General features: G+C 59.6%; 3 protein-coding genes and 1 long non-coding RNA gene across 17 annotated transcripts in view; all 4 read left to right on the forward strand.

Annotated features, from left to right (window-relative positions):
- The window catches only part of MKNK1 (MAPK interacting serine/threonine kinase 1), a 41,294-nt gene extending 39,547 nt beyond the window's left edge, over window positions 1–1,747 (forward strand). For all 6 annotated transcript variants that reach the window (XM_038558150.1, XM_038558149.1, XM_038558153.1 and 3 more), the window contains one exon: window positions 420–1,747. In XM_038558150.1, the coding sequence (XP_038414078.1) occupies window positions 420–654 (235 nt within the window). In that variant the 3' untranslated portion in view covers window positions 655–1,747. The remainder of the gene's footprint in view (window positions 1–419) is intronic.
- Window positions 1,748–3,949: 2,202 nt separating this feature from the next.
- Window positions 3,950–12,222, forward strand: KNCN (kinocilin). Of its 6 annotated transcripts, none has more exons than XM_038558157.1 (9): window positions 3,950–4,594; window positions 4,891–5,002; window positions 5,868–5,952; window positions 6,076–6,977; window positions 8,094–8,162; window positions 9,036–9,110; window positions 9,899–9,921; window positions 10,029–10,532; window positions 10,623–12,222. In XM_038558157.1, the coding sequence occupies exons 4-8, from the start codon at window positions 6,827–6,829 to the stop codon at window positions 10,137–10,139; spliced, it is 429 nt and encodes a 142-aa protein (XP_038414085.1). In that variant the 5' UTR covers window positions 3,950–4,594; window positions 4,891–5,002; window positions 5,868–5,952; window positions 6,076–6,826; the 3' UTR covers window positions 10,140–10,532; window positions 10,623–12,222. The 6 variants fall into 6 exon arrangements, with proteins under 6 accessions (XP_038414085.1, XP_038414087.1, XP_038414084.1 ...); XM_038558159.1 differs by having other exon boundaries at window positions 10,451–10,532; XM_038558156.1 differs by having other exon boundaries at window positions 3,950–4,324; window positions 4,400–4,594; window positions 10,451–12,222.
- Window positions 12,223–12,721: 499 nt separating this feature from the next.
- Window positions 12,722–19,207, forward strand: LOC106559794. Of its 4 annotated transcripts, XR_005370266.1 has the most exons (6): window positions 12,722–12,996; window positions 13,127–13,211; window positions 14,385–14,942; window positions 16,710–16,876; window positions 17,417–18,622; window positions 19,059–19,207. It is a non-coding gene; the product is annotated as an uncharacterized LOC106559794 (long non-coding RNA). The 4 variants fall into 4 exon arrangements; XR_005370265.1 differs by having other exon boundaries at window positions 12,722–13,211; XR_005370267.1 differs by lacking the exons at window positions 12,722–12,996; window positions 13,127–13,211 and having other exon boundaries at window positions 13,475–14,942; window positions 17,417–17,584; window positions 18,471–18,622.
- A 7-nt stretch (window positions 19,208–19,214) lies between these two features.
- Window positions 19,215–19,733, forward strand: TMEM275 (transmembrane protein 275). Its single transcript, XM_038557638.1, has 2 exons — window positions 19,215–19,483; window positions 19,583–19,733. Exons 1-2 carry the CDS (start codon window positions 19,215–19,217, stop codon window positions 19,731–19,733), a joined length of 420 nt encoding a protein of 139 aa, XP_038413566.1.
- Window positions 19,734–20,891: the final 1,158 nt, after the last annotated feature.

The following is a 20,891-nucleotide window of genomic DNA, read 5'->3' on the forward strand; positions in this document are numbered from 1 at the left end:
TACCACACCATGGGCACCCCTCCAGGAAGCAACCTCAGGACCGGTTGCTGGGAGTTGCACAGGGAAGTCTTGCATCCCTGTATTCTCCACTGATGTGAGCCAGAATGCCGCTGCCCGGTACATGGGTGCACCTGTTACGTGCCAGGCCCTTCCTCTGGGGGAGCTGGGTGCAGAGCGTGGGAGCATGGAGGAGGGCGCTCTGAATGGAAGGGGGCATTTGTCCCAACTCCCAAGTCCAAGGACTATAGGTGAGGCTCAGAGCCATTCCAGCCTCAGTGAAATCAGATTTCAAACCCAGGCAAGAAGGACTTTGGTGAGGAAGCGGCCCAGAAAAAGCCTGGGGAGGGGGGATTCTGGGCACTGGCGGGCCAGGGTGCCGAGCCCCACTCCCCTCTGCTCTGTGCTGTCCTCCCCTGTAGAAATAGCAGCACGATGGACCTGACACTCTTCGCAGCTGAGGCCATCGCCCTTAACCGCCAGCTTTCTCAGCGTGAGGAAGACGAGCTGGCACAGTCATCCGAGTCCCTGGCCGGGGGCCTCTGCTCTGTGAGGCTTTCCCCTCCCTGCAAGTCACGCCTGGCCCGTCGAAGGGCCCTGGCCCAGGCAGGCCGCAGCAGCGACCCGGAACCGTGCCCAACTCCCGCCGCACTCTGACCCACTCCTGGCCACGACTTCCGGGACCTCAGCCTGCGTAGGCCCCGCCAAAGTCCGCAGGGCAAGCAGAAGAAGCTGCTCCATAGCCCCATCCTGGAGAAGGCCCTGAGATTCCCACCCAACCCCCTATTTCCCTGGAGCCCTCCAGGAGAAAGCTCTATCCAAAGGGGTTGTCTTTGAAAAGGAAAGCAATCACTTGTCACTTTGCATAATCGCCTGCGGCAGGGACATCTCTCTGCTGGGCTCCTGCCCACCTGCTCACCCGCCTGCAGATCCAGGATCCAGCCTGCACTGCTGGGCTGCTGGCGCAGTGGTGGCTGGGGCTGCAGCCTTCAGGGAGCCAGCCTTGAGAAGCGGCAGCTGACAGAGGCTCTTTCCTCTCTGCACTGTCACACACACACACCCCCAACACTGGTCCTTCCTCTGTCCTCCGGATGTCCTCCCCTTGGCTAAGCAAAGCCATCCCCTCAATTCAGGAAAGGGCAGGGAGCCTTCCACGTTCAGGAGGCCAGATCAGTCTTCCAGTCTGTAGCGCGGGAGAAGCACATAATCTTTCTTTGCCGGGACCAAAATGTGTCCCTCATTTATCATCCTCTTCCTTGTTTGGGATTGCTGCTGAAGTCCGTATTATTTCGTTTTTTTTTTTTTTTTTAAGTGTTCTTTTTAACCATGCACTTTCAGCAAAGATGGAACTTTAAAACTCCACTGCAAGCCGGATTTTCCAGAGCATGTAATGATTTGCTCTTCCTTGAATGTCCAAGCATGTGAAAGATTTTATTCAACTGTTTCTTATTATTCTAACCAGTTTTAAGCTGTTAAGATGACGAGTGACTTCAAGGCTGTGTCTGCTGGAGGGCAGCACCAGTCCCGGGCAGTTAGAAGGGACTCTGTGCCCGATGTGGCACCAGATCGCCAGCAGCCCTGGTTCCAGCAATGGGCTGGCTGCTGCCGGAGAGCATGAAGGCGCATCTGGCCTCGGAGAAGCCGAGCTGCTCAGCTGCCTAAAGAAAATGGGTTTGTACAGGTCAGACACACACCACCACAATGCTATTTATACAATGTGCTTGTTTTAATAAAACTGTTTTAAATTCTAGCTGTGGCCTTCTGGGTGGTCCTTTATTCACCTGTGAACCTGAGAGGGAGACAGGCCTTCTGGAGAGGGGCCGAGTCCAGCCCAGTGGGGAGAAGGTGCCCCTAGTTGGGACCTCTAAATCTAGCCTCTCATTGGATCCACAAAACAAGGTGGAGGAGATATCATTGCTCTTCTTCTTTTAGGTGAGAAAATGACGTTCGTCAACACTTGTCAGAGAGGAGTAAGAAACAGCCCCTATCCTGTAGCCTGTAGGGTCTCCCCATCAGGTGGAAGAGGTGGCATCAGCAGCCATCACAAAAACTGGCTCCAAAAAAATGCCTTAATAGGTGTACCCTGCGCCCAGGCCAGCCCCGCGCCCAGGTGGGAACAAAGGTCCCCTTTGTCTGGAGCAGCACCCAGCTTTTCCAGAGGATCTGTTGCTTGCCCAGGACTTGCCAGAGTTGGAACGAAGAAAAATGGTGCCTCACATCCTCAGCTCTCATGTTCATCATGCCAAGGGCTCTCATGTGCTTTGTCCTGTGTCACCCTCAGAACCACACTGGAGAGGCCTGGGCTGGGGAGGAGCTTTATAAGCTCCCAAGGGGGCGGCAGGAGGGAGGTCTGAGGGGCTGGCAGCTTTTCTCCCCAGGGGCGAGGGGAGATGGGGTCACTCTAGGGGCTGTCCTGTGGCTTGGATGCCCCCGTGCTGACACTGACATACTTGCTGTTGACAGTCTTCCCTTTGCAGCAACTGTTACCACCCTCACATCCCATCTACCGGGAGCAGGATGGGTGGGAAAAACAGGTCTGCAGATCTAAGCCTTTGGCCCAAAGTCTCCCAGTCTCTGGGGATTGGGAACCAGGGTATGAGTTTTATCTCGACTTCAGCCCCAACCGTCAGTCCTTCGGGTTGGCAGGCTGAGAGGTGATTTCTGGGGGCTTTCTGGACTCAGTGCCCCCCCCCCCCATGCTGCTCTGGGTGCAGCTCCTGCCAGTTCTCAGGCTTCTCCACCCTCTACCAGGCTGCCTCCCCGCCCTGGTCCACCTGGTGAGGGCCCCAGCCCTCTTCACAGCCCCACCTGGGCGCCACAGTGCCTACTCTGGTTTTGTTAGTGTCTTTATGGGCTTACTAAGCAACAGCTGCTTGTGGAGAAATGTCCAGGCGTTATTTACTTTTCACAGAAGTCATGTGAGCTAAGGTACTATTATGTTACCCCAGAAGAAGTGAGCAGAGAGAGCAGAGAAAAACCTAGATGTCCAGGTAGGAAGACAGAACTGGGATTCTTCCCGGAGAGACTTGGGGCCCAGAGCTGTGCTGCCTGGGTTCAAATCCCAGCTCTGAGCCCTGGGCAAGTTACTCAATCTTTGAGAGCAACGGTTTCTTCAACCAAAACTTGGGGGTGCTAGTGTTTTCCTCATGGTGCTGCTGTGAAATGATGGATTAATAAGCGCAAAGTTGCGGGCAGGTCCAGGCACACAGAGCAAGTGCATGAGGCCGGCTGCAACTGTTCTGGTCGTTACAATGCTGTCTCTGGAGGCACAGTTCCTCAGCTGTGGTGCCCGTGATGGAGACAAGTTTTCCCCCTCTCCTTGGCTTCTGTGGGTGGAGATGGATCTGGGCTTTCCAGATGGGCCCGGCCTCTGGCCCCTTGTGGGGTTCTCCTGCCAACAAGTTGCTCTGCCCCTCTGGGCTGGGGTCCCCGTCCCCAAAGGGCAGCCGTAGTACCAGAGGCAGAGTCTGAGTTTGGGCAACAGGGGTCCTGGGTTCTAGTCCCGCCACTCTTCACTTGGTGACCTTGGAAAGTTCCTTGCCCTTTCTGAGGCCCAGGCCACACGCCTGGCTCTTCTAGGCAGCGGTGGGCATGGCAGACACACTGAGCGGGGCGCTGGGGCCTGGAACCGTGGCGGCCAGTCTGCTGGCTCTAGGGCTCAGGCGTGGACCGGGCCTCGGGAGAAAGCTGGCCCCAGCAGCCGACATGTCCCAGACCTCAGGCCTCCTGTGCGACCCCTGTCTGGAGGCCTGGGCAGGGAGGCCAAGTCTTCCTCCCTCCAGATGTCCACCTGCCTGAGCTCCTGGGGGCCCCTGTCCCTCCGGGCTGAGTGCCTCTCACCAGACCCTGCTCCCGAACAGCAGTGCCCTGGGCCCGTGCCAGCTGCTCCAGCTGCTTAGGTCTGGAGGGAGCGAGGAGCCGGGTCCCCCCACGGCTGGCACTCTTGTTGCCATGGTAGCAGTTGCCTTGGAAGCCACTTCCCCGAGTTCAGCTTCTGAACAGTCTGGGAAGGCTGCCCGTCCCCCAGGGGACCGGTGCATTAATCACGCTCTTTTCCAGGGTCCTCACCCCTCGAGGAATATAAACGGAACTAAGCCACGCCGAGGCCCCCGACTCTTCCTCCCCGCCCCACGCCAGCCCGGGACCCAGCGCCTCTGGGAAGGGGAGAGCCTAGGCAGGCAATCCAGCTGCGGCCTCGACGGGGAAACAAAGAGAGATTTTTGTGACGGGTCTCGGCTGTGACCCATGGCCTGCCCACGCCCTGGGGTCCAGAGGCCCGGGGGGCCCAGGCTTCCGCGAGCAGGGCTCCGGGGCTTACGGGGAACAGGTGGGGCTTCCATCTCCGTTACCTGGTACAGGAAGCACATCAGCCAAGGGCAAGCTTCTATTTTCTTTCTCGCAGAGGAACAGCCTGTGTTGAGGAAAGGGTCAGCAAGCCTCCCCCTCTACATCAACCGCCCGAGAGCAGGCCTCACAAAGATTTCCAGGAGCCTTTGGTGACACTCCCCCGTCCCGAGGGAAAAGATGAAGGCCTTGACTGAACACAAGGTCTCCCTCCGATGGCGGGTTGCCAGTTCCTCCACCTCAGATAAGGCAGGTTAGACATTCACGGACCCAGAAAGGCCAGAGCGCTGCCCTGCCGACGGGAACCCGGGCACTGAGGTTCTGTCAAGGGCTCTGGGGCGATGCTCCCAGTCCCTGGTGTTTCCCCATCTGTCCTATAACGGCGCTTGGACAGGCGTGCAGTTCTGCGGTCTTGCAGCTGATACCGGCTTACAGTGTCTCTCCTCCGGATTTCCTCCTCCGACTGTGGGCCCTGAGGGATTTACGATGTCAGAAAGAAAAAAGAAAAAATTAATAACCCTCTAATTTAGAATTTGGTCTCCTTTTTAGAGGTTAGAGTGTTCTTCTGGAATCTGAAAACTCACCGTGCACAGGCGTCCCTGACTCCAGCCTCTGCCTTCTCCACGCCCCTTCAGCAGCCGGGCAAAATGAGGTCCAGGAGGTGAGTGGCTGCCCAAGTCGCGCAGTGTGAGGTGCCCCGTCCTGCTGACCGCGGGAGCCGCCCTCGCCTTACTGCCCAGCCAGTGATGCAGACACCTCATGGGAGTGAGGGCATTGACATTCTCAAAGCTCAACATCTCAGGAACACATTTTCATAGACAATTATTTTGACAGCTCCTTCTAAAACTAGTCAGTGGGGGATCAATTATGTGTGACAGAGACATGGGTTGTCATTTGATGCCTAATTAGAGGAATAATCAGACCTCATCCTGGAGAGAGGCGCAGGGGACGTCGGCAGCAGCCGCTGTAGCTGGGGAATGCCCACCTCTGGGGCTTCGTCTTCCAGGGGCAGGGGCGGCGGGGGCCCGGGGTTGGGGGGACACAGCCTGGGGTCCCGCTGGGGCTCTGCAGACACTCAGCAGAGGGCAGCAGCAGAGAAGCAGAGGAGCGAGGGGCAGGGGGCGACTCGCTGGCAGGCAGAGGGCCTGGCCCTGTCAGGTGACAGACATCCAAATATCATAGGGGAGACAGAGGCACCCAAACAGAGGCCAGTTGGGTGGTGATGGGACCCTGGGAATAGTGCCAGCGGGAATCCCCAGGGCGGGATTCTGGAACCAGAATGGATCTGGGCCTCCCTGATCCGCAGAGGGCCGGAGAACGCAGCTGGCTGCAAGGACTGAGTCTGGGGGTGGCATAGGGCTGGGCTACCGCTGCCCAGCCTGGAATTGGTGGGTCCCACCAGTAGGATGGGAGTGCCAGCCAGGTCCTAGTCCTGACACTGGCCACTGACACCCAGTCCCTGCCAATCCTTCTCCCTGTTGTTTTCCTGCAACCTCATGCCCCCACTCCCTGCTCTTCCTTCTCAGCCCCCTGCCAGGGATCCCGGGAGGGCTCCCCTCTCAGCCTACGGCAACAAACGGGTGGATCCGGAGCCTGCCTGAGGAAAAGGAGGTCAGCCTCAAACCAGGACCCCCCAGAGGCTAGTGAGGGGGCAAGGGGAAAGCCCGAGCTCACAGGAACATCTCTTTCTGTCCTCCTGTCCCTGTCGCTGTTCCATCTCTTGGCCTCCCCCAGGTCCTCTCCCATGCCTGCCTCTGAGTCCCTGAGCAGATGCCCCATGTGCCAAATGACAGAAGACAGCAGAGTGGGCCCTGAGCACTGGCAGGGAGTCTCCTCACATCCCTGGCTGCTACACCCCGCAGGAAGCCCCTGGGCCATCCTGCCGCCTCAGCCCTGCAGTGGACCCTAGGCTGAGTGCCCCAGCGGGCCCCTGGCGCAGCAGCAGCTCACGTTGCAACCTCATGAATAACTCAGGACCTCCGCGCTGCCTGCGCCGCCCAGGAACCCGTGCCCCCTGGGCCAACCTCCTCCACTGCTTTAAACTTTAATACGCCAAGGCCCGGTGGCAGCCGAGCAGGCTCCAGGCAGCCAGGGCAGGATGTCCTGGGCAGGGGGGCTCAGGCTAAGCTCTCCTGAGAGGAAGCTAAGCGGGGCCGACCCCGTGGGGCAGGCCCGGCTCTCCAGAATTCGGACAGCCAAGGCAGGATGTGATCAGACCAGAGTCCCAGGAGTGGCCCCCAGATTCAGGGGCCTTCAAAGGAGGAAGAGCAGGCTGCGGTGACCTGGCACGGATCCCAGGTCTAGGTGCCGCTGGGGCCTTCAGGAGCATGGTGGGATAGGGTTACCAGCCCCAGACCTTCCTGGCCAGAAATTCCCACTCTGAAGGCAGAGCTCCAAAAAAGACACATCCAGGAGGACTGGGACCTCCAGGGCTTTCCTAGGGACAGGCCCCACTGGCTGCAGACAGTACCCTGGGCAGGCCTACATGGACATTCCCATCAGCAGCCGAGACTTCCGCTGCCTGCAGCTGGCCTGTGTGGCCCTCGGCCTGGTGGCCGGCAGCATCATCATCGGTGTGTCTGTGTCCAAAGCTGCAGCTGCCGCGGGTGGCATCTTTATTGGCGCGGCCGGTCTGGGTGAGCAGGGGCCGGGCTCGGAGAGGGAGCAGGGGCATGGTCAGGTGAATGGGAAATGGAGGGAAGGTGGAGGTGTGAGCAAGGCAGCTGGGTGCGGGTGCCGGGTGCAGGGAGGCAGAGCAGGGGTGTGGGGGGGTTCCTTCTGCCGGGGGTAAGGAGACTGTGGAGAAGGCAGCTGGTTGCCACGCTCCTCTCTGGCTGCTCAGCCTCTTGGCCTTTAGTCCCAAGCCCTGGGCTCTTGGGTTTTTGGTGGAATCCATCAGCCTGTAGGGTGTGGGTTGACAGGGGGCAGGTAAAAAGAGGACAGAGGTCCCAGTAGGACACTCTGAGCCAAATAGGACCCAGCTCAAACTGTTTCCTGTTTTCCTGGTGTATCTTGGCAGGGCATCTGTCTGTCCAGGCATCTGTCCATCTGTCTATCTGGGCCAGTCCCACTGATATCCCCACAATGATGCTGAGTACCATCCCTCTCCCCACTCCACTACCCTGGGGCAAAAGCAGAGCCAGAAGCACCAGCCTGATGGGTTCTTGGCATCCGTACCTACAAACTCGTGCCAAGGGCCACAGACACTTGGTCTGGGGATGGAAGGGGGCAGGGGGGGCAGGGCATGGTCCACTCTTCTGCTAACCCCTCCCCAGGACCAGGTGGAAAGGAGCCTGCTCGGAGCTCCCAGTGCTGCCCTGGGGGAGGGTGGGCAGAGGAGAGTTGGTGGTGGTGGTGTCAGCAGGGCCCATCTCCAGCCGGCTGAGAAGGAAGGAAACCAACCGTGCTAATCACCTGGACAGGCTGGAGCCAGAAGCCTGGGCCTTCACAGCCTTGGAGCCCCTTCCCTATAGAGGCACTACTCCCTGTCCCCTCTCAGGGCCTGGTGTTGGGGAGCCACCAACATGACTGTGGGTGCGTAAGCGTGAGGCTGGGAGTGTTGCGGAGCCCCACTCACAGCCTCACGCTTACGCATCCACAGTCCCAACCTGCACACTCACACTCCTCCCGTGCGCATCTATATCGCCCTCAAAAACCACCCCCAGGCTCACAGCCTATGCACAGCTTCGTGCAGCCTGCACCCACCAGGCCCCCTCCCCTCTCTCAGAACCCCTCTGCCTCTCTATTTCCAGGGCTCCTCATCTTGGCCTACCCCTTCCTAAAGGCTCGGTTCAACCTGGACCACATCCTGCCCACCATAGGTGAGTCTTCTCCCCAGCCCCCAGCAGAGCCCTCTTCCCAGGTCTGCCATGTGTACATCTGAGGCACACTGCGTGGTGAAGCTGAGCCCATGCGTGTGACTGTGCACGGGTGGGTGTGTTGGAGTTGCTGTGTGGTGTGTGTGTGGTGTGCTGGCATTGCCATGACTACAGAGCAGCCGACTCCAGCCTGTTGCTGCAAATGTGCCTCAACCAGCCCAGAGCATCAGAACTCCCATCTTTCCCTGAGGGAGTTTCCAACTCCCCCAAAGCCTCCAAGATCTCCAGATAAATGCATTTCATTCCTTGAGCCCCCATAAACACCCTCTACCACCCCTAAGACCTCAGGACCCTTGTAGAGCTCCTTAATTCATCTCAGCTCCCCACATTCCTGCTGCCACCTCCATCAATCCAGGCAGGGGGCTTCACATATCCCTAGTTTTCCCATGTCGCCCACCTCCTTAAAAGGTTTGCCATCTGGGCAGCCTGAGTGGCTCAGCAGTTTAGTGCTGTCTTCAGTCCAGGGTGTGATCCTGGAGACCCGGGATCAAGTCCCACGATGGGCTCCCTGCACGGAGCCTGCTTCTCCCTCTTCCTGTGTCTCTGCCTCTCTCTCTCTCTGTGTGTCTCTCATGAATAAATAAATAAAATCTTAAAAAAAAAGTCTGCCATCTTCCCCTTCAAGGGCCTGTTTCTTCCATCTCGGCTCCCAAATCATCCCAGATCATGTGGGAGACCTAAAGGAATGTGGTGGAGCTGAGACAGCAGCAGGGATGGAGATGAGCCAGCAGGGAGGACTTCCCTGCCTGAAGCAGGACTTGATCTGAGAATGGCTTAGTAACCCGGGGGTCTGGGGGGGTTGTTCTTATCCTGCAGGGAGCCTGAGAATCCACCCCCACCCAGGGCCAGACCATGCGGAGGGAAGATCCAGTGTCAATGGCAATAAAGAGGGTAAGTGTTAAAAACTCCAGAGTCCCTCTTCCATCTTCGCCCTCTGGCTGAGCAGCTTGTGCGACCCAGGGAGAAGCCTTGACACTGCCGGACACTGCCGTCTGCGGGAGCCAGCAGATTTGGGCAGTGCTCCCATGCGTTTGGTCAAAACCCTTCTTGCTCCCAGCTGAGCTGGGCTCCTCCTGTTTGACCTCAGGACTTCTCCTTCGTGCCCAGCATGGACACTGGGACTGCCCCTGGGTCCCACATTCCGGGCTCTGCTCTGACTCTCTTCTCCCATGATGGAATTCCAGCTCAGAGCTGGTATCTGAGACAGAACATCTTCCCCTCCCATCTCTCACACTGGAAAATTCTAGGGCAGGAGTTTCTCAAAGACGGCCTGGGCCCACCACGCCTGCCACCAGGGGTTTAGGGGACTGAACCCCCACCAAAGGTCCCATTCCGGACCCTGCTCCCAAACACCATATATTTAAGTCTGTTCCTTTCTCAAAACAGCCATATGAGGGAGGTACTGTAATGAGGCCCACTGTATATGGGAGGCAACTGAGGCACAGGGAGATGGAGTAAGGCAACCAGGAAGCGGTAGGGCCAGAACTGGAGCCTGGAGTCCTCTCTCTAACCGCCCCCACCATGACCCCGTCCTCCTGAAGGGCCATCTGACCATCTAGGCCCCTTTAAATTCAGCTGAAACTGGCCCCTTGGCCCCCTCTCTCTCCCCCGCGGTCCCTCTGGGGTCTCTGCCCCGGAACCCGTCTGCTCAGGCAGCCCTGTCCTGGTCTCTCCCCCAGGAGCCCGCAGCAGCCTGTCCACGGTGAGCAGAACACTGGAGAAGCTGAAGCCGGGGGGCCGGGGGGCCGGGGAGGGCTGAGGCCGGGGCCAAGGAGCTGCACCCTCCTCCCCACCGCCCTGCTCCCACAGCCCTCCTGGGTCCAGACCAGAGGCGAGCCGGCCCCCGAGGTACCAGCCCTGCAGTCACCTGAGCAAAGCTCTTGCAGATGGATTCCCCGGGCAGCGCAGGGCAGGGCCTGAAGCCAGGTGCCGCTGGGGGCCCACGGGTGACCCTTGGGTCAAGCTTTTGACCCGGGTTTTCCCTCTGGACTGCAGCTCAGCGTCCTTCCCTTTCTGATCCACTGACTGGTTGCTCTGGAATTTGGGGCCAGAGAGACCTCAGTCTCTTGTTCCAGGCGGGCCACAGAAGCGAACCACAGGCCCACAGGAACCACAGAGGGGATGCCCCTCAGCCCTGAGGGCCTGGCCCTGGGCCTCTAGAGCTCAGTGGCTACACAGAGGGGCTGGACCAGAGTCTTTCAGGTTCTCAGAAACTCTGGGCAACTCCTCAGGAACGGGCTCTTGGCAGCAATGAACCAGACAGCAGCCGGTCTGGGACAAACAAAATGGTCACTGCCATGACACGGAGGCCAGGTGAGGCGCCGCCCTGGAGGCTTCCAGGAGGAGGTGGCTCTGGAGCTGAGTCCTGTCTTGAGACTTTTGTATGTGATTCCACCATTCAAGGCTTTTTGTGACCTGACTCCAGACAAGATCTCTGGCCTCGCCGCTTGTGCCCAGCCTCTCACTGCTCCTGGACAATTTCTGACATTCCAGCCTCCAAGCCCTGGATTGTGTCATCCTAGAGGCCTCCTAGTCCTATCTGCCTATCAAAAGCCCCCACCTTGAAAGGCCCAGTTCCAAGGATCTCCGTAACACAACACCCTCCTTGTCCTCTCCCTGTGCCTCTGCCTCCCTCTCTCCACAGTGTCTAGCAGGCTGAGGGCTTCTTTCTCACAAAACGTTTATTAATCCTACTGAAACCTACCATATGTTGCCCTTTTCTGATCACCATCAGGGCATACAGTAGGTGCTCAATAAATGTTAGTGGCTTAAATTTAATGGAAAACCAATTCCCCAGTCTTTCCCTGGAGGGCCACGTCAGAGCCCCCATGTACCCACAGGGTTAGAGGCAAGGAGGCCCTGGCCCAGGCATGTGTGCTGTGAAGCAAACATTGCTACACCCTCCACGCCTCTCCTTACTCACCTACGTCCTCAAGGTGGAGCAGGTGTTTGACTGCCACAGAGTCACCATGTGGCCTCTGTCCTGGTTTGTGAGAAGAGGACAAGCTAGGAAGAGTCTCATTGCTCAGAGATCAGTGAAGATGACACCTCCTCTGGGAAGCCTCCCCTGACTTCACTGTGCTCCCACAGCCCCAGGGCTTCCCTCCGTCACAGCCCACATCACTCTGAGTGGTCCTTGTCTACTCCTTCCTCTCGAGAGCAGGGGCCAGAGGACCAGGCACACAGGTACCCAGTGGATGTCGCAACACCAAACCCGAGGGAGAGACCACCTCAGTGTACAGATGGTAAAGCTGAGACCCTCCAGAGAAAGGGACTCATGGAGTCCTGTGGGGAGATCTGACCTGCTAGTTTGGGGAGTTAAGGAAGGCTTCCTGAGGGAAGTGACGTCCCGGCTGCACCCTGAAGGTTGAGCTGGAGTTAGCCCCGTGAAGGGAATCACCTGCGGTTCAGAGGACACTCTGAAGTGGAGGGTGCTTGGTGCAGGCAGCCCCGTGGAAGTCACAGCCCTGTTGACCCATCTGGAGGACTGACCAGGCTGGGGCTGGAGTCTGGGGATGACTCACATCCTGCCTCTGCTTCCCCCACAATCTGGGAGCAGGGGGTGCTGGGCAAGAGGCTGTAGGGCCTTGCACCTCAGTTTCCTCATCTGCAGACAGAGGACGAGTGGCGCCCTAGCGCCCTGCTTTCCAGGGCCACTGTCAGGAGGAAGGTTCCTAGCACACGGTTCCGGTCAGGAAGGGTTTAGGAATGGAGGAGCAGATGAATGAAGGCAGAAGCTGGAGGAGATGCTCTTGCAGCTGAACCCCTCCAGGTTCTGGAAATCAGCACCTCGGTCTCCCACCCAGTGCTCCCTCCCCACCCCTCACCCCCAACGGGCCCTTAGAGATCCCCCAGGGAGCCAGTATGGCCTCCTCCTGTAAGGGGCTGGTGGCCACACCCCGTTGTGGGGTGCGGGGTTGTGGGCGGGAACTGGGGAAGGGGGGCTGAGAGCAAGCCCCCTCCCCAGGAAGCCTCCCGCGCAGCTGCACCCGCCCGCTCCGGGAAGGTGGGGGACTAGCTGGGGCCGAGGACCCGCCGCTGCGCCCCTGGCTCCCGCGGGGGTGGCAGGGTCTGCATCCCGGGCCCCCAGGGTCCGGGCGGGAGGCCGCGGGGTGCCGGGAGCTCAGTGCGGGGCGCCTGAAGCCGCCAACCCGGAGGAGGGAAGGGGAGAGAGGCGGCGCGGGAGCCCGAGAGCCCGGGAGCCGAGGGGCCCAGCGGCCGCCGCGACGCTGCCGAGGGGCGCCCGGACCCGCCGCCCGCGCCTCCCCGCCCCGCCCGGGGCCTCCGGGGCCTGCGCTCCCCACCCCCGGGCCCCGGGCCCCACAGCCCCCCGCTCCCGCGAGCCCCTGCCCTCCTGCTGGCCCGGGCTGCTCCGAGCCCCTCCGACCGGCTCAGGCAAGTGAAAGCCCCAGGAGGCGGGGAGGCTGGAGGGGAAGGGGGGGCCGGGAGCGAGGCTGGGGAGGGAGGACTCCCTGCAGCCGCCGAAGCCCCGGGGGGAGTGGGGCCCGGACAGGACGTGGAGACCTGTAGCCTGGGCCAGACTTCTCAGAAAAGAGGCGAGAAAGACGCAGCAGGAGAAGGGGACAGACGGCCTGGAGTGGCTGCCTGGGGCCCCTGTGCTGGACCCTCCCCCTCCCTGCTCTCTAACCCCCCCCCAGAATCTGCCCAGGACCCTCCGCCAGTCCCCGCCCAGCTGAGGGCCAGCCCCTGCCCAGGCCCGGGTCATCTGGGAATCAGAGAGAGACGGGCGCACGGTCACTTCAAAACCAGGACACAGGTGAAGCCAGGAAGGCAGGAGACCCCCGTGACCAACTCCTCTCTTCACTGTTTGTTTCCCCAACATTCCTTGGGCACCTGGGGACAGTCGGGCACTCGGCTGCAAGGTGGATATAATGCGCGCCCTCCAGGAAGAAGGTTGGAGGATGCAGACCTGGACACCCGACTTGACTCAACCTGCTGATCTGGGGGGTCAGGGAAGGCTTTCAGAAGGAGGTGAGCTCCCAGCTGCACCCCGAAGGTTGAGCTGGAGTTAGCCGGGTGAAGGGAAAGTCAGCCACGTTTCAGGTGGAATTGTGGGGGGCATCATGTTCACCTGACCACACCTGGTGAGTTCAGCTCCGCTTGAGCAAAATCAAGGGGGGCACGGAAGAAGCCAGCCAGGAGGGCAGCAGTGGGGCACCCAGGAGGGATGCAGCTGTGAGGGAGAGATCGGGAGGGGTGGGCGGGATAGCCATGGGGTTGAACAGGAAGGGATGGATTGTAGAGATCCTCAGATGGAAGAATCTGCAGGGACTGGTGATGGATTGGCTTGGAAAGGTGTGGAGGAAGGCCAGAGCGAGAAGGGAGAGCGAGGGTGAACCCCGGGTTTCTGGTTGGGAGTCTGGGCTTTGGGGGAGAAGGTGAAGTTTCAGGAGCCTGTTTCCAAGTGGGAGAGAATACTTCCAGAAGGGAGGCTTGAGTTGGGCCAAAGCTGTGGTAGCTAAGGACTGAACTGCAGGGAGGCAGCTAGTGGCCCCGGAGGGAGCCGTGCGATGGGACAGAAAACAGACTGGAGTAGAATGAGTCTTCCCGAGGTAAAGTGTAGACAGGCAGGGAGTGTAGACCGTGCTTGGAAGGAGGGGAGAGGGTGTTAAGTGGAGGCAGATGTGGGGTAGAAGGAGGGTCTGGTTGTGTTCTAGGATGGCAGAGGCATGAGTGCTTCCAGGAGGAGGTGCAGGCACAGTGAGGGGGCCCCCAATGAGCACTGCCCAGGCAGGGGGCGGGTTCCCCGGAGCCTTCAAGGCCTGAGTGATCCAGAGACGTGCCAGCTGGTGATCTGCTTTTCACCTGTGAGGCTTAGCAGTTTGGGCATAGACTTGGAGGAAGCAGCCCCACTGAGGTAGAGTGGCCTTTGCGGGGGGGCTTTGGCAGAAGGATGAAGGAGAAAGTGAAGCTGCAGGACGAGGTAAATTGCAAGGGAGTCACTGAGGTGAGGTGGCACAGCAGGAGGCTCCGAGGAACTGCTGAGAGCTCCGGGGCTGCCCCTGGCCGGCTAGAGGCCCTGCAGGGTCCCAGCTGAGAGCGCGGCCTAGCCGTGCATCCCGGATCTGCCATGTAGTGTCACCGTGTCTGTGACCCTGGGCACGTCATGTGACCTCTCGGACCTGTGTCCCCATCTGGAAACAGAGATGGCAATAGCCTGTGCCTATTGAGTCGTCACGAGGCTGACCTGAGATGACACGTAACTCAGATCGAGGGCTCAGAAGGGTGTTCCGCACAGAGGAGGTGCCGTAGCAATGAGCTTACGGTCAAGGGTAGGATGGCAGGCTTCTGGGAGGTGGAAGGGCTCATGGTGCTTACAGGGGCGACCAGGCCCTGGGGAGGGGGGCTGGTGAGGGAGAGGCTCCCTGAGCTAGAATGGAGGAGTTGGGCGCTGGAGCTGAGGAGCCAGCTGACCAGGAGGGCTCAGGATGGGGTGGCTGTGGCAAGGATGCTGAAGTCTCGGGGTGGGGGGGAATTGGGCAGGAAGGCCACCTCCACACTGGGCAGCCCCCCGTCCTTCCCTCCGCTCCTCCCACTCGCTCCAGGCAGCTGGCAGAGGGGAGGCAAGGCCCAGACTGAGGCTGGGAGCCAAGTCTGGCCACAGACCCGGCCCCTGCTGGGGGCTGTGGCCCAAGGAGTGTGGTGGGCAAGTCTGAGCCCCGGAGCAGCCAGGAGCACCTCGCCCGGCTCAGTGCGGACTTGGTATGCGGACCCTAGAGCCCATGTTCCCCGGGGCCCCCAGCAGTGCGGGAAGCTGGGGTCCACTGGGCTGGCAGAGACCATCAGCCCAGACGCCCACTTTCCCGTAGTGAACCTGAGCCCAGAGCGGGGGAGCATCAAGTACCCTGAGCCTTTGCAGGCACAGGGACCCGCTGTGGAGGGGAGGGCACCAGCAGCACAGCTAGAATGGAACTCCCATCACCCCTCCCCGAGGCCCCAGCTCTCCTTATCACCAAATCACACACATGCACGCGTACACACACACACACTCCCAGGCAGAGAGAATTCTCCAGAGCACCTCTACTGGGGAGAAACTCATTTCCACTGGATAGACAGGCAACTGAGAGAGTGTCTGTGTGTTGGCCTGTGTGTGCAGCTCTCAGAGTGTACTATGGCTGCGTTTGTGTTTCTGGGTATGTCTGGTTACTGAGTGTGCATGTGTGTGCACGTGCACATGCACTCAGGGATTGGGAGAATGGGGCCCAGAAGCCAGACACAGGAGCTGGGAGGCCACACCTTCAGACTTCATCCTCGAGCCTTAGTTGCAGCTTGGGGAATCTGTGAGGGGACAGGGGTTGACTGGGGTGGGGGTGGGAGCAGCTCTTTGGGCTCCGGGGAGGCACAATTCAGTTGGCAGGAGCTGAGAGCTTTCAGGGTAGTGAGTAAGCCGGCACTGACTAACGGTGGTGTGGGAGGTTCCCTGAGGATAGGAGAGGGTGGGGATAGAGACCATGCAAGAAGTGTTAGTTGGTCCAGATTTTCAGGGACTGAGGGGGAAGAGAAGGGCTAGGAGTGGTGTGGGGGTTTTCCTAGTGAGGAGTAAAGAACCAGGCTGAGCAAACCCGGGACTTGATCCCACCCGGAGGACGGGCACTCGTGGCTAGTGCCTGGACTCAAGCCCCAACCCCTCTGCCCAGAGGCTCTTGAGCCCTTAGAGCAGGATCCTGGGCTTGGGAGGCCTGGCAGCTGCCACTGGTCAAGCAGCTGCTCTTGTAGAACCGGACATCCCAGATCCATGGACTGGGCCAGGGTAGGGGGTGACCAGCTGATCTGATGGGGCTTCAGGCAGGGACCCATTTCCAGGACCTCTTGCCTCCACCTACTGAGGTCCACCCTCCGTGGGCCCCAAGCATCTTGATGATTAGCTGGATAGTGATCAATTGCTTTATTTTTTAAAATAGTCAAACATCTCTATACCTTCTAGTAAGCAGAAACTCTGGTGTAGGGGAAACATGGGCCTTTCAGCCTGACACGTCTGGGTTTGAACCCGAGCTTTACTTGTTACAACTGAGTAAAGCAGAGAAAGTTCCTTCACCTCTGCAAGGCTTGGTTTCCTCCCAGTGACCTGGGTTCAGGACTGTAGCAGCTCGCAGGGGGGTAGTAAAGATTCACCGCATTAGCGTAGGCACAGTGTTTCGCACAGAGTCACTGGTCACTGGGAGAGCCCCTCCCGCATAATCAGAACTCCTGGGCAGCAGGTGGCTTCTCAGGGCAGTGACACAATCCCAGCCCAAAACAAAGAACAGCCCTATCCCAGATCAATGTATCATTTTTAAGAAACATAGAAAAGAAAAATACCAATTTTTAAGAAAAATATCGATATTTTAAAGAAAAATATCGATATTTTTGATATTTTGATGGTAATTTCTGACAGGTTCTCATTGTCACCTCCACAAAGCACAGGTAGTTGAGTGAGATAGCAGGTTGAGGAGTTCAGAGACAATAACCCGGTTAAACCTTTCCCTGCAGTTAGGCAGCTGAGGCATAGAGAGGAGCCCAGCCCTCCCAAGTTGCCCAACCAAACCAAAGTTGATAGTCTTGGTCATCTGAGGCCTCGCCTCTGGTGTCTGCCTCTGCTCCAAAGTGCTTCTGGCCTAGACTCCAAAACAAAGACCGCAAGGCCTCTCCTGCCAGAGGTAGGGCAGCAGGGAGGGTGACTGCTTGATCGGGGTCATGGGCAGTGGAATGACAATGGTCAGGGCTCTTCCTGGGTGGGAAAAGCATGGTTCTGGTCTGGCCTGGGCCATAGCCTCCCTCCCTGTACCTTCTCATTCTAAGCCTCAGTTTCTCCCATCCATTGATGAAGGCTTTGAACTAGGTGACTTCACCAGCTTAGCAGCCTGGGGTGCTCACTAAAGAGAAGGCCTGATCTAGTCCCAACAACTTATGATTCAGAGCAAGGACCGTCCCTCCTGCTCAGGCAGTGAGGTCGAGGGCTGGGCTTGGGATGAAATAGAGGGGCTTGAAGGATTCGGGAAACAAGAGCATCATCTCAAAGCCTCCTGCTTCTGAAACTAAATACTCCAGTTGTGATGCAGCTGGAAGTGCTGCAGGTACACAATTCATTGGCCAGAACCACTCACATGGCTCCACCTAATCACAAATTGTCCAGGAAGTACAATATTTTCTCTTTCTTTTTTTTTCTTTTTTAAAGATTTTATTTATTTATTTGACAGTGAGAGATAGCACAAGCAGGGGGAGTGGCAGCGGGAGACGGAGAAGCAGGCTCCCGGAGGAGCAGGGGGCCCGATTCGGGATCCGGGCTCAATCCCAAGACCCTGGGATCACTACAGGAGCTGAAGGCAGCTGCTCAACCAACTGAGCCACCCAGGCGCCCTCAGGAGGTACAATCTTAACATGTGTTCAGAAGGGGGAGAACGAAAGAGATCTAGTGAAGAGCACCAGGGACACCCCACAGCAGAGCCAACCAGAGCACCCGCCTCAGAACAGTACCCAACATCACGACAGCCCCGGCTGCAGGGCCGCAGTCCCACAGAGGGAGAAGGAGGCACAAACTGAATTGCAGTAGCTGGGCAACCTCAACATCTCAACCCTTTGCCCGGGACATCCCAATCAGCCAGGGTGGAGACACCCACCAGCCCTTGGCCCTCTCTCTGCCTGGGGTGGGGCCTCTGGGAGTAGGTTCATCTTCCAGAGTCAGCTCTGCCTCTCAGGAGCCAATGGGGATCATTCACTGACAATTAGTACCCAGAAGCTCAGCCCCTCCTCCGTGCTGGGTGTTGCACTGAGTGTGTGAAGCCAAAAGGAGAAAAGTGAGTTTACCTTTCTGGAGACAGGCGCAGAACACGCCAGCCCCCTCCGCTGTTGTTGACATTTGAGCAGTGTAAGTGCCGATTATAAGAGCTTATCTACAGGCCGTGAGGAGAGGTCAAGCCCCATGCTCCAGTCACTCAACGAGCATTGAGGACGTGTGGCACTAGGCCAGCTGAGAGCCCAGCCACCAGGTTTCAGGGCCTGGCCGTACCACAGCCACTCAGAGTGAGTGAACTTAGCTCATCTTTTTGTGCTTCAATATCTTCATCTATTAAACGAGGATATAACAGTAATACCTAATCCCATGCAATAAAAACTAAAGCAGAGGTTACTGCAAACAGAGAGGCCAGGCAGAGAAAGGCTGCCCCGAGTGAGGAATGTGCTGGCCCTCCCTGGCCCTCGCCTTCGCTTTCACTTGCTCAGTCTTCAGATTCTCTCCTACCCCACTGTGTGCAGGCTTTGGACACCTGGGAAGGACCATTCAGGTGCCAACCCTGAGGCACTTCCACCTGAGGGAGAGATCAACCGTCCTGGTTCCATACTCTGAGCAGCGTGTCCAGATCTGAGCCCTTGCAGCCCCCTTCTCTGGCAACCACCACCGTGACAGCGTGGGTGACAGTTACTGTTCTAAGCACTTGATTCAGCTGAAAGCATCTGGCATCCTAGCCAGATGGCAAGGTCATTAGGTCCTGGTCCTGACTCTTGGAACGGGAAACTGCTAGACCTCTCTGGGCTTCGGTTTCCTCATCTGGACCAGATGGGGCTTGAGCAGATGATTTCTTTTTTTTTTTTTTCTTTTCTTATATATTTTAAAATTGGAGTTCGATTTGCCAACATATAGTATAACACCCAGTGCTCATCTTGTCAAGTGCCCCCCTCGGTGCAGATGATTTCTAAGGCTGGGTGCCTGCCTCCACGTGGGGGATGGAGGAAGTTGTCTAAATTCCGGGAGCTGACACCCGCCCTCTAATTAGGACGACGGATAATGGGTCTCATTTGATGAGCACTTTACAGCCATTCACTCAATTAATTTAATTAATGCAGGAAGGCTTCCTGGAGGAGAAGAGCTGGAGGGACAGCGCCGGCCGGGGCCTAGAGAGGATGGCAAGAGCGGCCTCCGCGGACTGCAGGGCCTGAGTGGGGGAGCCACGGCCGTCTTCCCACCCAGGCCGCGGGCAGAAGCCGGGGTCCCCTCCCGCCATGTGGGCCGGGCGGGCGGGCGGCGGGCCGCAGCCGGAGCCCCCCAGGCCCATGCGGCCCGCGGACGGGAGGCGCGCGGGGGCCGCGGCGGGGGCTGCCGTCGCCCGCGCTCTTCTGCGCCTGCGGCCTGTGCGTGCTGCTGGCCGGCCTGAACGGACGCTCGCGGGCGCCCTGGCCTCCCCCCCGCCGCGGGGCAGCGCGCCGCTCGTCGTGGGGCCCGCGCTGCTGGCGCTGGCGCTGGCGCTCGGCTGCTTCGCCGCCTGCTGCGCGTGTAGCCGCCGGGGCCCCGCGCCCCCCGCGCGCTCGGCGGCGGCCCCGGGCGGGGGCGGGGGCGGGGGCGGGGGGGGGCCGCTGGCGCTGGAGAGCAGCGAGCGCACCGCGCACACCACGGCCGTGCAGCTCAGCCCCGCCGCCTCGGCCGCGTCCTCGCCCTCCAGCCCCGGGCCCGCGCCCCGCACGGCCCCGCGCCCGCAGCGCCGGCTCCAGCTCAAGCCCGGCCGGCAGCGCGTCGCCCCCTAGCGGACCCGGGGCCGGCCCGACGCCCCGCCCGGCAGGCCCGGAGCGCGCCCCCTCCGTCGGTGCCGCTTGAGAAAAAAGGAGGCGGCGGAGCGGGAGAAGGACGAGACGAGGGAGATTCCGTAGGGTCCGGTGCTTCGCAGGTGGCTCCTGCGTCCCCCCTTGGGGACCTCTGGAGGGGAGGATGCCACGGGGCGGGGCCGCGCCCGCCAGAGGAGGGAGACGCCGGGCCCTGCTTCCCCTCCCCCCAGGCTCCACGGAACCGGGCACGTGGGCGCCGTCAGCCGAGCCGCCCTGAGGGGGACTCCCTCCCTGCAAGGTCCGGACCCCAAGGGGCGGCAGCAGGGGCAGGGAGGCATGTCACCCGGGCTGTCTCCTGCCCCTGCGCGCTGCCAACGGCCCCAGCTTCCCCTCCGCCCTCCCTGCCCTCCTGGTCTCTACCCCAACATGATCTTTTGGGCGCAGCGGGGTGGGGGGTCCCAATTTGAGCCAGGGTGGTCCCCCGAGGGTGGAGCATGCCCCTGGTAGAGGGTGAATGGGGGCAGGCTGCTCCACCCCGGAAGGCCTCCGTGTGGTCCGCACTGCGCCTTCCCGATGTGCCTCCCTCCTCAATAAAGCACCTTCTGGGTCGAGTCCACCGTGACGGTGCAGCTGGGAGGGACGGGCTGACCCGGGAGCTGTTAGCGGAGCGGCCTTAACCTGGGGTCCTCCCAGCCCACTGCTTCATCTGCTTAGCACCAGCCCCTCCTGGAGACCTGGAAGGGGACCCCAGGGGTGAGGCCTGTGTGACTGTGAACATCCGCAGGAGCAGGCCTGAGAGATTGGGCCCTGGATGCACATATGAGTGTGTCTGTGCGTGGGGTTGCCTGGCTACGTGTGTGAGGTGAGGAGTGTGGGAGTATTTGGGTGACACTGACATCACACATGAATGTGAGCATGTGTGGGTGTGTGTGGTGGTGATTACGGGGTGAGTCACCCAGTGAGGAGGCTGAGAGAAGGGCTCCCCAGGGCTCCACAAAGCCGGCAGCTTTCTCCTGGCCTGCCTATGCTCCGCGTGGGTGGGTCAGGGCACCTGTGAGAGGGCCCAGGCTGCCTCAGGAAGCAGCAAGGTTCCTGGGGGGCCTTGGTGGAAGAAGCTGCAATCCTGAGTCAGTCCCTCCT

This window comes from Canis lupus, chromosome 15 (genome assembly GCF_011100685.1).
Source record: "Canis lupus familiaris isolate Mischka breed German Shepherd chromosome 15, alternate assembly UU_Cfam_GSD_1.0, whole genome shotgun sequence".
Lineage (NCBI taxonomy): Eukaryota > Metazoa > Chordata > Mammalia > Carnivora > Canidae > Canis > Canis lupus.

Bases quoted from the DNA above. Each gene is read 5' to 3' on its own strand.
- KNCN (XM_038558155.1), top strand. From the start codon at position 6,827: ATGGACATTCCCATCAGCAGCCGAGACTTCCGCTGCCTGCAGCTGGCC. The intron at 6,978-8,093 runs GTGAGCAGGGGC...CTCTATTTCCAG, and splicing joins TATTGGCGCGGCCGGTCTGG to GGCTCCTCATCTTGGCCTAC. The intron at 8,163-9,035 runs GTGAGTCTTCTC...CTTATCCTGCAG, and splicing joins CCACATCCTGCCCACCATAG to GGAGCCTGAGAATCCACCCC.
- TMEM275 (XM_038557638.1), top strand. From the start codon at position 19,215: ATGTGGGCCGGGCGGGCGGGCGGCGGGCCGCAGCCGGAGCCCCCCAGG. The intron at 19,484-19,582 runs GTGTAGCCGCCG...GCTGGAGAGCAG, and splicing joins TGCTTCGCCGCCTGCTGCGC to CGAGCGCACCGCGCACACCA.